This window comes from Anopheles aquasalis, chromosome 3 (genome assembly GCF_943734665.1).
Source record: "Anopheles aquasalis chromosome 3, idAnoAquaMG_Q_19, whole genome shotgun sequence".
Classification (NCBI taxonomy): Eukaryota; Metazoa; Arthropoda; class Insecta; order Diptera; family Culicidae; genus Anopheles; species Anopheles aquasalis.
Window position 1 is genome coordinate 25,764,096 of NC_064878.1, and position 14,329 is coordinate 25,778,424.

General features: G+C 49.4%; 2 protein-coding genes across 5 annotated transcripts in view; one reads left to right on the top strand and one right to left on the bottom strand.

Annotated features, from left to right (window-relative positions):
• Positions 1 to 13,517, top strand: part of LOC126577096 (uncharacterized) — a 66,440-nt gene extending 52,923 nt beyond the window's left edge. For all 4 annotated transcript variants that reach the window (XM_050238506.1, XM_050238505.1, XM_050238507.1 and 1 more), the window contains 6 exons: positions 6,755 to 7,470; positions 8,359 to 8,920; positions 9,014 to 9,221; positions 9,312 to 9,470; positions 9,551 to 9,658; positions 11,875 to 13,517. In XM_050238506.1, coding sequence (XP_050094463.1) covers positions 6,755 to 7,470; positions 8,359 to 8,920; positions 9,014 to 9,221; positions 9,312 to 9,470; positions 9,551 to 9,658; positions 11,875 to 12,051 — 1,930 coding nt within the window. In that variant the 3' untranslated portion in view covers positions 12,052 to 13,517. The remainder of the gene's footprint in view (positions 1 to 6,754; positions 7,471 to 8,358; positions 8,921 to 9,013; positions 9,222 to 9,311; positions 9,471 to 9,550; positions 9,659 to 11,874) is intronic.
• Positions 9,698 to 11,790, bottom strand: LOC126577099 (uncharacterized). The gene has a single exon (XM_050238512.1). It carries the CDS (start codon positions 11,174 to 11,176, stop codon positions 9,743 to 9,745), a length of 1,434 nt encoding a protein of 477 aa, XP_050094469.1. The 5' UTR covers positions 11,177 to 11,790; the 3' UTR covers positions 9,698 to 9,742.
• Positions 13,518 to 14,329: the final 812 nt, after the last annotated feature.

Below are 14,329 nucleotides of genomic sequence, written 5' to 3' on the forward strand. Positions count from 1 at the left end.
CGGCAACGGACTGGCTGCGGCCGAGCATGCCGTCACTCGTAAACAACCGACTCACAACTCTCCCCCCCCCCCCCCCCCACCCCCCCTTCTGCTTACTGGCGGGCGTGTTTGGCCGCTGCCGCTCGAGGTGCTAGATGATGCTAAGCAGCCGCCATGGATGCGTGGCCTGGTGCGGCGCTCGGTCACGGTTAAGCCCGCCGTTGTGTCTCCGGAGGTGCAGGCAGGCAGTCCCTTGCACGCGGAGGAAAGGGCACAGAACGGTGCCATGAGCGGCCACACCTATAACGTGGTGCCACAAGCATCGATTATTTGTTGGTGTCTGTCGTTGGCGTGGCGGCCGAGAGTCCTGATTTCCTTTCCGCTCTCTTTCTGCTTTCCCTTGACCTTCGATTTGTGGTACAAAGCGATCAAGCACGACGCCCCACACCGGAGAGAGGAAGCAAGGGAGAGAGGAAGAGATAGAGTGCGCTCGACGTTGTCAACGTAAATGGTGCGTTTAGCAAATCACGAACTTATTAACATTCTTGCCACTGCGGATGGCGAATCGAACGATCGGAGGAAGTCAAAATATGTTTTTTAGGAACCCAGTGCCAGCAGCCAATCAGAAGAGTTCGGACAGCCTGCAACGGAAGTGGCCCCCTCGTATGTGGCAGTACGGGCGGGGGTTGTACGAGTGTTACGAGCGGAAATGGAACGAGGAAACTGAATTATCATAACAAAACAGCTGGTCCCCCGTCCCGGCTCGTTGTGAGCTTGTTCACTCGTTTTGGAACATCTTTTCCGTTGGAAACGAAATTCAATTGACTTTTTGGTGGCGTTGCCGTGCCTTGCCACGTGGGCATTAGGGAGCAGGGTGTGCGTTTCTGGAGCGTCTTAACGAGTTTTTTTTATGAATTTCTTATCACATTACGGGTTGGAGTATATGGAGTACGCGCTTTTGACGATGATGTATTGACATACGAAGATGGTACTCTGCTTCATGTTGAAAGCGTTACCTCTGTTCGTGGTAGAAGCGTTCATGTTAGCGTGATGCGTGGTCCACTTGTTTTTGGGGGGAACAGGTTAAAAATGGTGCTTTTTTGACACGCATTAAAGATTTCTTATTTATTTTTCCGTCTCTTCATGTTTATGTTGACTTTAAAATCAGTTTGCTAAACTACAATTCACTTGTAAATTCATCTGTAAATCATAAATGTTTTGAAACACCGATTGATTCATTAAATGGTATTCATAAATCTTTTGTAAGTCATTTCGAGTCTTTCTGGTTAATCACAGATTTTTGCTTTAACTTTCGGATCAACTGGCTCATTACTAGCTTTCTTATTAGCGCAACCGTGTTCGCCTCTGATTAAAAAAATGTTTCTCGTTTTAAGCTGCTACATATGTAAAGGTTTTGTAGATATTCCTTGAATTCTCTCAAGGTTAGCCCCCTTGTCTAATCCCCCATACATTCTACCGTATTTACTGGATTAGCTCGAAACCCATATGACTGCTCAGCGCTGCTAACCAATCTTACGATTATCCTACCGCGGCGCTGGTGTCCTACACGTGAGCGGAGCGTAAAGTGTGGACTCCGGTATGGCTCCGGGTGAGAGTCGGTGTGCACTCCCTTATTCCCCCGAAAAAACAAAAACAAACAGATAGAGAGAGAGAGAGCGGGAGAGAGATGCGTAAAGATGGAGATAAAATGTGCGCACCAGAGCATTAGAGTGGTTGTTCCCGTTCGCATCCGTTTGCCTGTCCCTCGTCGTCATCGTCATCGTCAACGCCGTCGTGGTCGTGGTCGTCGTCACTCGGCGCCCTTTCTCCATTCGTAACCGGCTCTCGTGCGCGCTCAGACCGGCTCGTCCTCTCCGCTGTTGGGGTCGTTTGAGGATCGGGATCGGCGTTGGCGAACCTTTTTTTCCGCCCCAAACCCCCCAACCAAAGTCTCGTGGCTGCCGGCTGCTGACTGTTGACTACTGGCTGCTGGCTGGTTAGCCACTACCAACCAACCAAATCAGTTGTCAGTTTTCCTCGAGCGCGCGGAAAAACCGGACGCATCTGTTCCTGTGCTCCCTCAACGTGGTCATCCCGAAGTTGGACGAGTGCTGTGCTGTGCTGTGCGGTGTGAAGCCAAACCAAACTCGTAGCGTTATTGGTGGGAATAAGCGTTATTGGTGGCACTCAATTCAATCGAACTCTATAACGCGTTCTCGCTCAGGTGACACGTAAAGAAGCACGTGGTGGTGGGCGCAATGTATCGTTTGTGTCCCTGGGAAGGACACCTCGTGCTGGAGCCTCGTTAGCAGACAGACAGACAGACAGTTTGTGACGGGTTCTAGTTCTCGATCGGAATCTTTCTTCCCCTCTGACGTCAGCGCCTGTTCGTGATTATTATTCCTAAGCACAGAGTAGCGCACCGACTCCACGCGACGATATAGGTTCTGATATGGCACAAAAACGGTCAAACTCACCAAAATGCTGACAGTGGTACAAGAAGTTCCTGGCTGTTTTTCCGTGCTCTGGGCGTACGGAGGAAGAATTATGTGTTCGGATTGTGGCCTGGGACCAACCTTCTTCCGCTTCCGCGTCCCGAACCGTGTGTGCATGATGAGATGTGACCGGGAATCGGTTCTTGTAGAACTGCTAGGATGCTGCGAAACGTGCCGGGGGCGCGGGCGCGGGCGCGAGCACTATGACTGTTTGTTTACACATCTTTCAACATTAGTTCGTCCCGAAAAGAAACGATGGACGACGTGTTTTTGAGATCCGGGTTTTACCAGAAAACCCGGCTATTCCTAGTGGGTGTCTGGTTCTGTGCGTCTTTGCATTTGCTTCCGCCGGTTGCTGCTCATCTTTTTGACCCAGGCCAGTCATGGTCCGGGTGGTGTGGGTGTTGTTGGCGAATGTTTTCACAATTGTTAATGCTGGGCTGCCCCCTGGACCATGCACTGGCACTAGCGGCGCGTTTTGCGAGCAAACCCCTCCAACATGACCCTCGCATCGCATCGCATCGCGGTATTATCACTCGCGTAGAGCACAGGAACACATGTGTTCTACTGCTGCCACCGCAAATTTACTGACTGGCGATGATTGTCCGAACGAGAGAGAGAGAGAGGCCGCAAAATACCGTGGCGAAATACGTTATGACCCTGCAGTATGATTAAATTGTGTTTATTTCCTCATTACAGTGGTCGCAAACGGGAATACTTGCCTCTGTGTGTGCATGTGCGTGCCCAGGGGATGATTACTCTTTTAATCATGTTCCTCTACTCTTATCACCCTTTGCGAAAAATGTTCCCAAAGTGTTCTCTTCCAACACACCACAGGTTATACGCGGAGGAGAAGAGAGGCACGATGAGATGAGCCAAGCCAAGCCAACGAGCTGAACATAAATTGACGTGATGCTCCGGAAATTACGGAATTGTTATATTCCCTTTACGCCACTGCGCGCCTCTAAATGTAGCGTGGCTAAGCATTTGACGACGCATTAGGCTTGGCGCGTGTTTCGCCGTCAGCGATTTAATTTATCTCACACACCGTGCCACCGCTCGATCCGGCTAAGAAGCCCCAGAGTGCACGATGATGATCGTGTAAGCAAGCAATGGCGCTTGCCGTGGAAAGTGTCGCCATCCAGGAGTGAAGAGATAGCCACACATACGCATACAATAGGTGCAGTGCAAATGAAGGCGCATAATTGCGAAGGAAAGTGAAGCGCTTAGTGTCACCTCGTTGGTCGGTGTCTGCCAGTGAACCTCTGCAGTCGCCTAGTGTTGCACTCGCGAGGCACACCATTGAACCGGTTCAGCGCAATTAACATTAGACCGTTTGTGGATGATGATGATGATGATGATGATGACCGATGATGGAAGGGCACACGAAGGAGCCAGGAAGAGTGAGATGATTGAAAGTTGAATGCGCCAAAAGTAAATTGTTACCTCAACCGGCAATCCCCCCACCCTCAAGGGTATCCTTCCCCCCCCTTATACGCGATATCGTGTCGTTCGGCTCGCAAAGGGTAACAAACACAATATAACTAGTAATTGACGTTTAATCTACTTACCTGCTGACCTTCCCCTCTCTACCGAAGATACGTGCGTATGCGACGGAGGCAGCGCAGAGTCGCTGGAATGGTTGCAATGGCCGTGTGGTCACTTGTTACATTCCCCCGGATGATGCTGCTCAGGGAAAGGAAGGAGACGCAAAGGCAAATTTCTATTGCTGCTCGTTACCATAGTGGGTTGGCTAGTTGCTGCGTGTGTGCGACAATGGAACAATTGAGCGATCGTCAAATAGGATTGCATTCGATTGGAAATGCACCGCACAATGCAAATACCATTTCCTTATGTTTTTAATCGCGAGTAAACGTCGACCTTTTGATGGTAGTCTGTGGTTCGCGGTCGCTGTGACTATTACAATTGAACAGCAAACGATCTGACAAAAGGGTTTACGGGGAATGGTTTGAGCTATACCATAAATGATCATCGATCGTACATTGACTGTAACGTGAGTGTTACTGTTTGATCAGGCGGTACGATCACACTGTTAGCTCTAGTTACCGCAATAACCTGGGTCTTTAAACGATAGAGAGAGAGAAAGAGAGAGTGAGATTGCGTGTGGTTCCAGCATCGATCACTGTTCGATCGATAGTGATCGAGAGCAATGAGAAATCATGTTCATCATGTGATGTGAGCCACCACTAGCTGCAATCGAGCACTAGCATTTCTCTCTTCCCCCCCCCCCCCCCCCCCCCCCCCCCCAGGCGTTGAAGCCGCACAACGAACCGCGTGAAAGTGTGACCACGAGACACGGCACGGGACGACGCCACGCGTCATCTGTCGATATCCGTTCGAGTAACCACAGCGCGCGCGCCTGTCACGCGGTGCATGTCAACCCCCCCGCAGTAATTTCTCTTTCCCGGTTGCGGTTTCCGCTTTATTCCGCCATCATCCCCTGCCCACATTATCAACGCCCGAAAATCGCAATCGCGCCCGGCCGTTGTAAGGTAGACATAGGGCGTCCCCTTTGTTGTGGGAACACTGGCGTTGCAGTGATCAGATTTCGTCGGAACGGTGGAACCTTCTTCTCCCTAGTACGCGCCTCCCGTAACCGTGCTAGAGACTTTCGGAAAGCGATCGGATCGCGAAACCGCAACAAAATTGCCACTTTTTTCCAACCGAGCGAACACGACATTTACACGATCTCGCTTTCGTCAGAACGATTGAATTACTGGCGTGTGAAACGGAGGATGAAGATTATTCTGGTGGAGGCCGGTTTACCTGCGCAATCCGATATCTCTGTCGTCGTTTTGTGCTTGACGAAAATTGTTCTCCCGCCGCGTGCCGCCCTAGTTCTCGTGTTGTACATGTCGGAATGTCAAACGTCAGGGGTAACTTACGGGCAAGGGGGTGGTATAGTGTCACCGAGTGTCCGAGTTGTGTCTCATCTCCTCCTTTACGGCCATGTGATCGCCTGTGTTGTGCTGGTTATCGTGGAGTTCTAGCGGAGGCCACGGAACGACGAGCACATTACCTAACGTCGTTGCTTACACAATCGCGTCGTTGCTCCGAAACAGGAAAGCGTAGTCCGGGGGCTTAGTGGCGCACAGACAAGTCTCCAATAATTGGTAGATTATTTATGCCGATTATACTTCTTCCCGTTTGTGCGGTAGCAGCAGCAGTGGCAGCAGCGAGCATGATGGTCACTTGGGCTGCCACGTGTTGCTCATCATCGGCTTGCAACTAGAGCCTAGATGTTGCCCCAAAGCCACAAACATGTGAATTCACGCCGGCCACAACACGGATGTGACACTGCACCTTCTCCTTTCGACCATCCATCCATCGATTGAACATTTAATGGGTGGCCTTGCCGACTGCCTGTTTGGAGCAATCGATAGTTCCTAGAACGTAGGCAGGAGGGAGGGGGTGTTTTAAAATTTGGTTTCCATCATGCACGACCGGTACGCAATGGATAATGTACAAGGTGGCCCCTACGGAAAGTTCCAGCTCAAGGCAACTGTAATAATTTCAAGCAATATATAAGCTGTGTCCTCTTTAATACCGTTCTCTTTTTGTTTTTTTTTTCTTCTACCGTACCGGTATTGTTAAAAAGCAAGCATTTTTGGCACACTCGATTTCCTGATGGTTGCACCTGAAATCTTTAATATGGAGCTCCTTGCAGTGCAGTTTTAAACGCTATACAGGGAGTAAATGGAATAGGATGTATCATTTTATTGTGTCCACCAAGTCGCTTTGTGATTTCTCAGCTCTCGAGCCATGAATTTTCGGTTAAACTGACGACGTGTCTTATCGATGTTGATTAGGTTAAAATAAGTTTCCAAGCTGTTGCATTGAACGGTAACTAATGAAAAAAAAGTGTCCAACAGAGCGCAGCCCCACCGAGTGATGCACATAAGCCAGTGAAGTGAACGAAAGAAGTTTGAAAGCGAACGTCTAGAGCGATGATGAACTTAACAGTGCCGGCCGTGACCGGTCGGTTGCGCCGCAAGAGCATTGCGGCCGAAGTGGTCCACTGTCTACCGGAGCTACGCTTCGACGATGATCCTCACGGTGGTGGTTCCACGGGAGGCGGTTCCAGCAAGCATCACGCCAAACGGCGCGGTAGCCTCGGCGGAGAACCCATCCGCCGCCCATCGCTCGTATCCAGGTGGCCATTGGACTCGACTCTTCCCCCCTTTACCATTATTTGATCGTTGTACGATGTCAATGCTAAATTCGATCTCCGTTTTTTTTTCACCTTTTCTTGATTACAGATGGTTCAAACACATTTCGGAAGCTGCCGATGCCTACAAAGCACGTACCAAAGGAACGCACGAGAGCGGTGAGGATGGTGGTGCCGGTGGCGCCGGTCATCCGCCGAAGGACAGCTTCGAGACCGTGACGGAGACGCAGAAGATCGAGCAAACCTCCACCCCGATCGAGCGGCTAGAGCGCAAGGATACGCAATGCCGTGCGGTCAGCAGTAGTGCTGGCCCACCGCACCATCACACCAGCCCGCATCACCACCACCACCACCATCACCACCATCATGAACCTTCGTCGCCTCCGACTGCTACGGGAGGAGGCGGCCCAGGAGGGCACGGTCACGGTGGTACCGGGCACCACCGAACATCGGCGGACGAGTCCCGGTCCTCGATCGGTGGTAGCGCTAGTGGCGCTTCGGGCACTTCCGGAGCGAACGAAACGGAGGACAATCTCGAGAACGAGGAGAAGGAAAAGTTCAAACGCAATCAGCGGCACGGTTCGCGGGAATGCAATGGTGCCGGAGGACGATCTTCGTCCTCGGACGATGAGGAAGGGGACGAGGATGAGGAGGACGATCGAAGGCACGGCGAAGGCGGTCGTCGCAGCGGCAGGGGTAGCAACAGTACGCGAACGCTCACCCAGCACTGTTCGCTGGTTGCACCGAGCGAAATCCACGTCAGCGTCAGCTCCACGTTGACAGCCGATGCAATCTTAACTCCGGCCGGTAAGTAGCGCCTGCCAAACACCGAGCGATCGGTGTAAAAACAAACTTCTGCTCTTCTGCTGCTGCAGTGAGAGAGCGAGCTGGAACGATCAGCGATCGTTTATTTTCGTAAAGAATGGCAACGAAAATCCACTTTGGGTTTGTGATTTATTGAGTCACCCATTCCGGGGAAATGGAAAATGGCAACACATACGTTCATCGATCTGCCAAATAAGGGCACACACGAGCGCGGGCGCGCGAGACTTCGGCATAAACAACCAAAAAAAAAAGGCCCACGTCTTTTCGCGTAGGAACACGGAAAACCACGTTCACCATATTCATATTTATTGTTCAGTGCGCGCGCGGCGGCCACGCTCCGGAGCATTATCATCGCTGCTTCCATTGCATTCTGCTCAATTGTTGTAAACATTTCGCTGTTTTGAGCTTTTGTGGCGGGGGGGAGGCCGATTCTGTTGTTGCCGCTCGGAGGACGACTGGTGTGATGATGGTTTAACGCGCTCTTTTCCAAAGAAGAAAAATAAACTATTTCAGCCAGAGTGTTGGGTGGTCCGTGGGTAAATCGATTTCGGACAGGAACCATCATCACTATTACCGCTCCGGAGATGCTGTGGGTTCGATTGGTGTTTACTTGAACTTACGTTTGAGTTAATTAGTTATTGGGTCCCCCGCCCCCTTTGCATTGCTTCCATATCTCTTCTGACAGCGTGCAATCGTATCGACGATTTCTATATTCGATGCGTAATTTCTATTCTAAACTTATCGGTTTGGCTTAATGATGACCTAGGGGGGAAGTCGAATGAGAAATCGCGCTAGTTGCTCTTGAAAATCAGAAAGATAACAAAGACTTACGATTAACGATTAATGGCTTTTCTATCTTTCCGCAAACAGAGCAACTGAGGCGATTCGATCAGCTGATCAAGAAGACGCTCGCCAGCAAGCAACGGGTGGTGTGCGACATGTTTAAAGTGCCAGACGAGCATTTCCAGGCGATAGCGGACATCGCTGCCCAGCCCGAAGCACCAAAGGAAACGACCGATATCGCGCTGGCCGCGTTCGCGTACAGTCAGTCACTGCTGGAGATCGTGAACGAGCACACGAAAGTAACGGACGCCCAGCAGATCAGTGCCGTATCGGGGGCCGGTCTCTGCGACGACTGTGTCATCGGTCGCAGCAAGAACATTCCGTCGATTGCCACCGCCAAAGAACCGATCGAATCGACCGTACCTACGATAGGCGGTGGTAGTGGTGGTGTTGGTCAACAACCAGTGCCTTCCGGCGGTTCCGAGGCGCCTACAGCAGCAGTATTACCAGCGGCCACTACCACTGCCGGTAGTGGTTCCGTTCCACCAGCACCAACAGCACCACCACCACCGATCGCAACGGTCGTGCTGGATCAAAACGTGAGCATAACTGAGGATGAGGACGGCTACTGTGAAATCGACGAAGTGAGGTAATGCTTACGGATCAGATTACGTCCAGCACTGTATCCACAAACATCCGAGAGACACACACAGTGATCTAATGGTTATCTGAATCCCTACAGAGCTGCAGCAGTACTGCTGGCGGAGAACGAGAAAGCTAGGAAGCTTACGGAGGCCGCCGCCGCCGCTGCTGCTACCTCTACTAGCCCGACAGCACCAAGTGCAGGCGATACCTTAGACGAGGGGGGAGCGACTAGTGGAGCCGGAGATCGGGCTGTGAAATCTCCCGATTCGCACATAGAAATCAACGATAATTACGACTCAACACTGGTACGTAGTGCGTGCAAGCGTAGTTCATGCGCTTAGCCAACCGGCTGTATCTGTACCGTTCCACTTATCTGTACCGTACGGACATTGCAGAGTCCTTCCATGACGCAAAAATACTCCGGAGCGCTGCTGGGTACGGAACTGTGCGGACAGAACCGGCTGCTACACGCCACATCCCAAGCCCCGACCGTACCGTGCCATCTGATAGTAAACCACATCACTGGAGTGTATGCCCAGATATCGCTGCTTTTGGTAAGTATGCATGCACCGTGCATTTCGATCACATTTGACGCCACAACTAACCGCTTGCGATCGTGCCCTTCCTTCTACAGCCCAAACTCAGCGAGAAGGATTTGGAGCAGGAAAAGCTGCGAAGGGAGAACCAATATCTGCGAGAGCTGTTGAATGCCATGCATCAGGAGCGAGTTTTAGAATCACAGGTAAAAAAAAAGGGTGCTTGGTTTTGGAAGACTCGGGAAAGTGTGATCGCATACTTTATTCGTGAGGTTGTTCATCGTTTTTGGCTAGATATCCAACAGTTGCCGCCGTTCGAATTCTTCCAACATCGGTCGCACGATGCGCTTATAGTTGGCACCGTTGTACTGAACTTCGCGAGCCTTTTGTGATTTAATATCATCGACCAGACTGTCGAAATCGGCCACTAGCTCATCGGTTTTGTCCATTAGCACGATCGGCAGTATCGAGATGATGCAAACGAGTGAGAAGAACTCCAGACGGCGAATTTCACGCTTAACCTGCTCGAATGATGGTATCGAGCGATACTGGAGCTGCTGCAATGTACTGCTGAACGAGCGGTAATAGACGGCAATCAGCTCATCGAGCCGGGCGCGCGTTTCATAGTTGGGACAGTTCGAGAGCGCATAGTTCAGGTCCACACCGGGGCTGGAGTAGAAACTGATTTGCAAGTCTACAAACACCACATCCTGTACCTTCGCCGAGGTACCATCGTACCGGAAGAGCATATTGTTGGACCAGAGATCACCATGGTTGAGCACCCGGTAGCCACCGTCCGCTTCACTGTCCTGCTCCAAGCAGTGGCGCAGCTTGTCCACATAAACCGGTGCCAGTCGCTCCAGTTTAGCGACGATTGTCTGATCAAAATCCTGCCACTGTGTTTTGGCGACCTGTATCAGTGACATCAAGCCATTTTGGAACAGCTTCTCGATGTGGCCGGAAGGGGTCTCATAGCTTGGATTGAAGAGGCTAAAGTGGAACTTTTCCCGCAGCAGCTCCGGTTGCTGATCAGCGAACCGCATCGAGGCAGCATGGAATTGGCCGATTTTGCGCATCACCAGCTCGCAATGCTCATAGTCGAGCCCGGCATGCCGATTGGCCGTCACAAAGCCAAGCGTTTTCAGATCCTCGAACAAGATCATCCGCTCCGGCGTGGTCGTGGCGTAGTAGCATTTGGCGGCAAACATTTCCCCTCCATCCACCATGGCCGACAGCTTCGGTACGATTTGCTGGAACATGGCCACTTCCTTCTCGAACGCACGCATCTCATCGATTACCGGGCCTCGTTCGCCGCTGTTTGGCAGACATTTCACGACGAGCGACACGGTTTGCGGACCATCTGATCCTGGCAGGTCATCCTCGTTGATAAAGTGTACCACGATCCGGAACACGTCACTCATGTAGTTATCGCCGTTCGCCGTGGCACGCGTGATTTGCTTGCTTACTATCTTTGCCCTCGGCACCTGCAGTCCACTGGCGAGCGTTTTCAGTAGCAACTGTTCATCCAAATAATCTGGCGCAACCAGCGCATCCGAGCACGACGTAACGGTACCATTTACCACAGATTCCGCCATATTCCTCGCTTTTTCACGGGCGCGTTGAACGACTTCAACCGAACGGAGTGCATCTACGAACTGACGGTCCGCTGCCAGAGCAGTTGCTAATTTATATACCATACCGATGGCGCAGAATAAGCGGCGCATGGACAGCCCCGGTAGTCGAGTCCGTGCAAACCAAACAGCCTCCGAGACATAAAGCAAGTCATCGCTGTCATCGAGTTTAAAGAATGATAAGCAGCACCTTGTACTCGACTGGCACGCGAACACACCAATTGATATGCAAACGCGTGTGCAAGCTCTTAGGAAGTACTCCGGTAGATTAGATTGTTAACTAGTTTCAATTGGATGGGACGTGTGACTGGAATCAGACGCTCACTGGTGAGCTTAAGCGAATATGAATTCCCTTTGTGTCAAGCGAAAAGTAAAGGTTTGTTTAGCGATTATCCTATCTAACGATCGAGCAAACTAAGGAGTTGATTATCACGATGCTCAATCGTGAACCCATCTGCGTAATAACATTCCGCAATCTTATCTGTTGCAGTCAGCGATATCGTAGACTGGTGTTTAAGCGTTGTTGTGATTGTTTTATTCTTTCGTGGTCCAATATTTATATTGGTTTATTGTCACTCTTTGTGAAGAGTAATGTAGGGAAAATGTATATCATTAATACGTTAGTGTCGCATAAAGTTCTTGTTATTAAATAAGATCTATAGAGATGCTGCGCGGTTATAAAAGGTTGTACCTCCGCAATCGCTTAGGGAAAATATAAAAATAGTCCAACATAACATTCCAACATAATCGCCGTACCGAATTTCTAAGCTTTCCCTTCTTTAATCCTTCAGGAAACCACACAAAATCAACGGCCCGAGCAAGGTGATGCGTCGCAGCATTCAACAATGGCTCCAACAACACCACCGTGCTCCACAACAACAGTACCCCTGGAAGGCGATAGCACGCTTACTCAACCGCAACAGCACCAGCAACAACCAAAAGCAGCAGATGAACCGGAACATCCCTGAACGCGAATGCAGCCAGTTCGGTAACCACTCAACCCTCTGCTCTGCAGCATGGCTCCTGGTGATCGTGCAGAGATCGTGCAGAGATCGTGTCATCGCGAGGCTGTGGGAAAATAAGAAACAACTCTTGCTACTTAGAACAGTAACTTCACAGTTTTGTTTGAAGCATTAACGGCCATGTGGAAAGCCCCGTCTGGTATTCCAGGGCGGATTCCCGGCATTTTCGGGTTCAGCCTGTTAATATCGATTGTGAATCAACATTGAAAATGCCTTACGTAGAGGGAGAAGCGGAAAGAAACGGCTGCGTTGTTAGGGTATGCTATCCGATAGTCCAATATGCCTTGATGTTGGATCAAAGCTGGGTAAACTTTTGCCGCTGTGTATTTAGTACCGTTGGTGTCGTGTAAAAAAAAAAAAGAAATCAGTTCGTTCCTTCTCTCATTCACCTTCCGTAAAATTTCCCTTTCAACATGTTGTAAAGTAGAGCTATGGCGCGATCGACCGACCGACCGACCGAAGCGCGAACTATCCCTTATCGTAATCGAATTGATTCTAGTGCCTCTCGCTCTATCTCTCGGTTTATTTAAGCGCTTTTGTTAAATGCGCCCGCGCGCTTTTCTCATCCAGCCTCAACTGTCGTCACAATGTTTCTGTTTCTTTATCAAGATTTTGATTTATTTTTTATCATTATTGTTAAACTTAATATTATTATGCTTAGTAATCTTATATTATTAGGATGATGAGTACTATTATAACTGCTATACTACTGCTATTGCTACCCGCTATCGTGTATGTGTGAAAACTGCAACAGTTTTTCGCAGCGAACCGTAACCGTAACTGCGCAAACGGTGGTAAGTCGACTAAAGCAACCGCTTTGGATGACGCCGCACGTCACGTGTCGTATGTAGGGCATGTTGAGAGCAGCAGTGAGACGTACAGTGTTGAATGCCTATACCACGGTGAGGGAACACCAACACCACCAGCAACACAAGAAATAGAGGAATCGTTTACTAAATTATTTATTGTAAATTCATGCTATATCTCTCTCTCTCTCTCTCTCTCTCTCTCACTCTCTTTTTACTGCTGCTATCCGACTTCTATTCCCCGGTAACGCCATGCAATTGTTATTGCTGACGTGCTTACGCATTTTGTAAAGATACGCGATATTCGAGCATAGAAACAACACAATCTCTTACTAGCCGTGAACCGGCTATTCTCTATCTAGCGTGTAAACAGCACACAAGACGCCTCCTATAGTATGGTAGCATAACTCAAACCGATCACAATCCTTAAAGTAATGTAGTGCAGAATATCCAAAGCCAGAAACCCTCGGATCAGTAACACCACAGATAGGGCAAGAAAGAGAGAAAGGAAGGGATACCGAATCAAAGTGGAAAACTAGAAACAAAGTTAAGAAAGAGACGATAAATTTGCAAATATAAACCCCAAAAACCCGTTGTACAAAACTATCCCCTGGTCTTTTAGAAGCCCTGTATTGTGGGCGCGTGTGCCCATCGGGGTTACGAGTGTCTAGCCTATGATCACATTACTGTGATTATTTGACAACAAAAATAACGTTATTTTAATTTAACAATCAGGGCTGCAAAATTTTGTGGTTTACTAGAGAAAATCCATTTTTGTTCGCAATCCGCCACATCACAAGCGTAATTATCATCCCAATTCACAGCGGACGAGTGCTTTGTGAATTCTCAATGCTTGTGATATTCGATTCATAGGCTTCTGTCGTTCGCTCTTGTTGCAGCTGCCTGTACTAGCACATTCGAAAGATCGCATTTGCTTGTTATTTCATCTAGAAGAGCGATGACTTGCTCGGTATTTCATGTTTATAATCTAATGGAACCCCCAACTATAACGATCACCAGCAGCACTTACGGACAAACCCAACTGATGAACTGGTAAGAACGCAACTTCGATAACGTGCTTCTCATTTGCATTAGACTAATGAAAGAAAATGAACTCCCCGATCCCATTGCTGAAGAGCCAAGAAAAAAGGGCGTACGTAACCCAAGTACATTAGTGAGAGTGGATGCCTTATTTTGTGCGAAGAAAGTGAAATAACAGTCAAAACCTTTTATTGGACAAAAGTAAAAAAGCAATTCATCTGAAGCCAAATTAGGTGGCGCCTTCTAGTAAACGCAGAGAGAAAGAGAACGAGAAATTGAATGGGCAGAATGCCTTTTGTTTAATCATCCAGACTCACTTACTCCATTGTTGTCGTAATTGGTGTTTGTATTAGAGCAAAAGAGGGAAGTTTGTATTT

Bases quoted from the DNA above. Each gene is read 5' to 3' on its own strand.
- LOC126577099 (XM_050238512.1), bottom strand. From the start codon at position 11,176: ATGCGCCGCTTATTCTGCGCCATCGGTATGGTATATAAATTAGCAACT.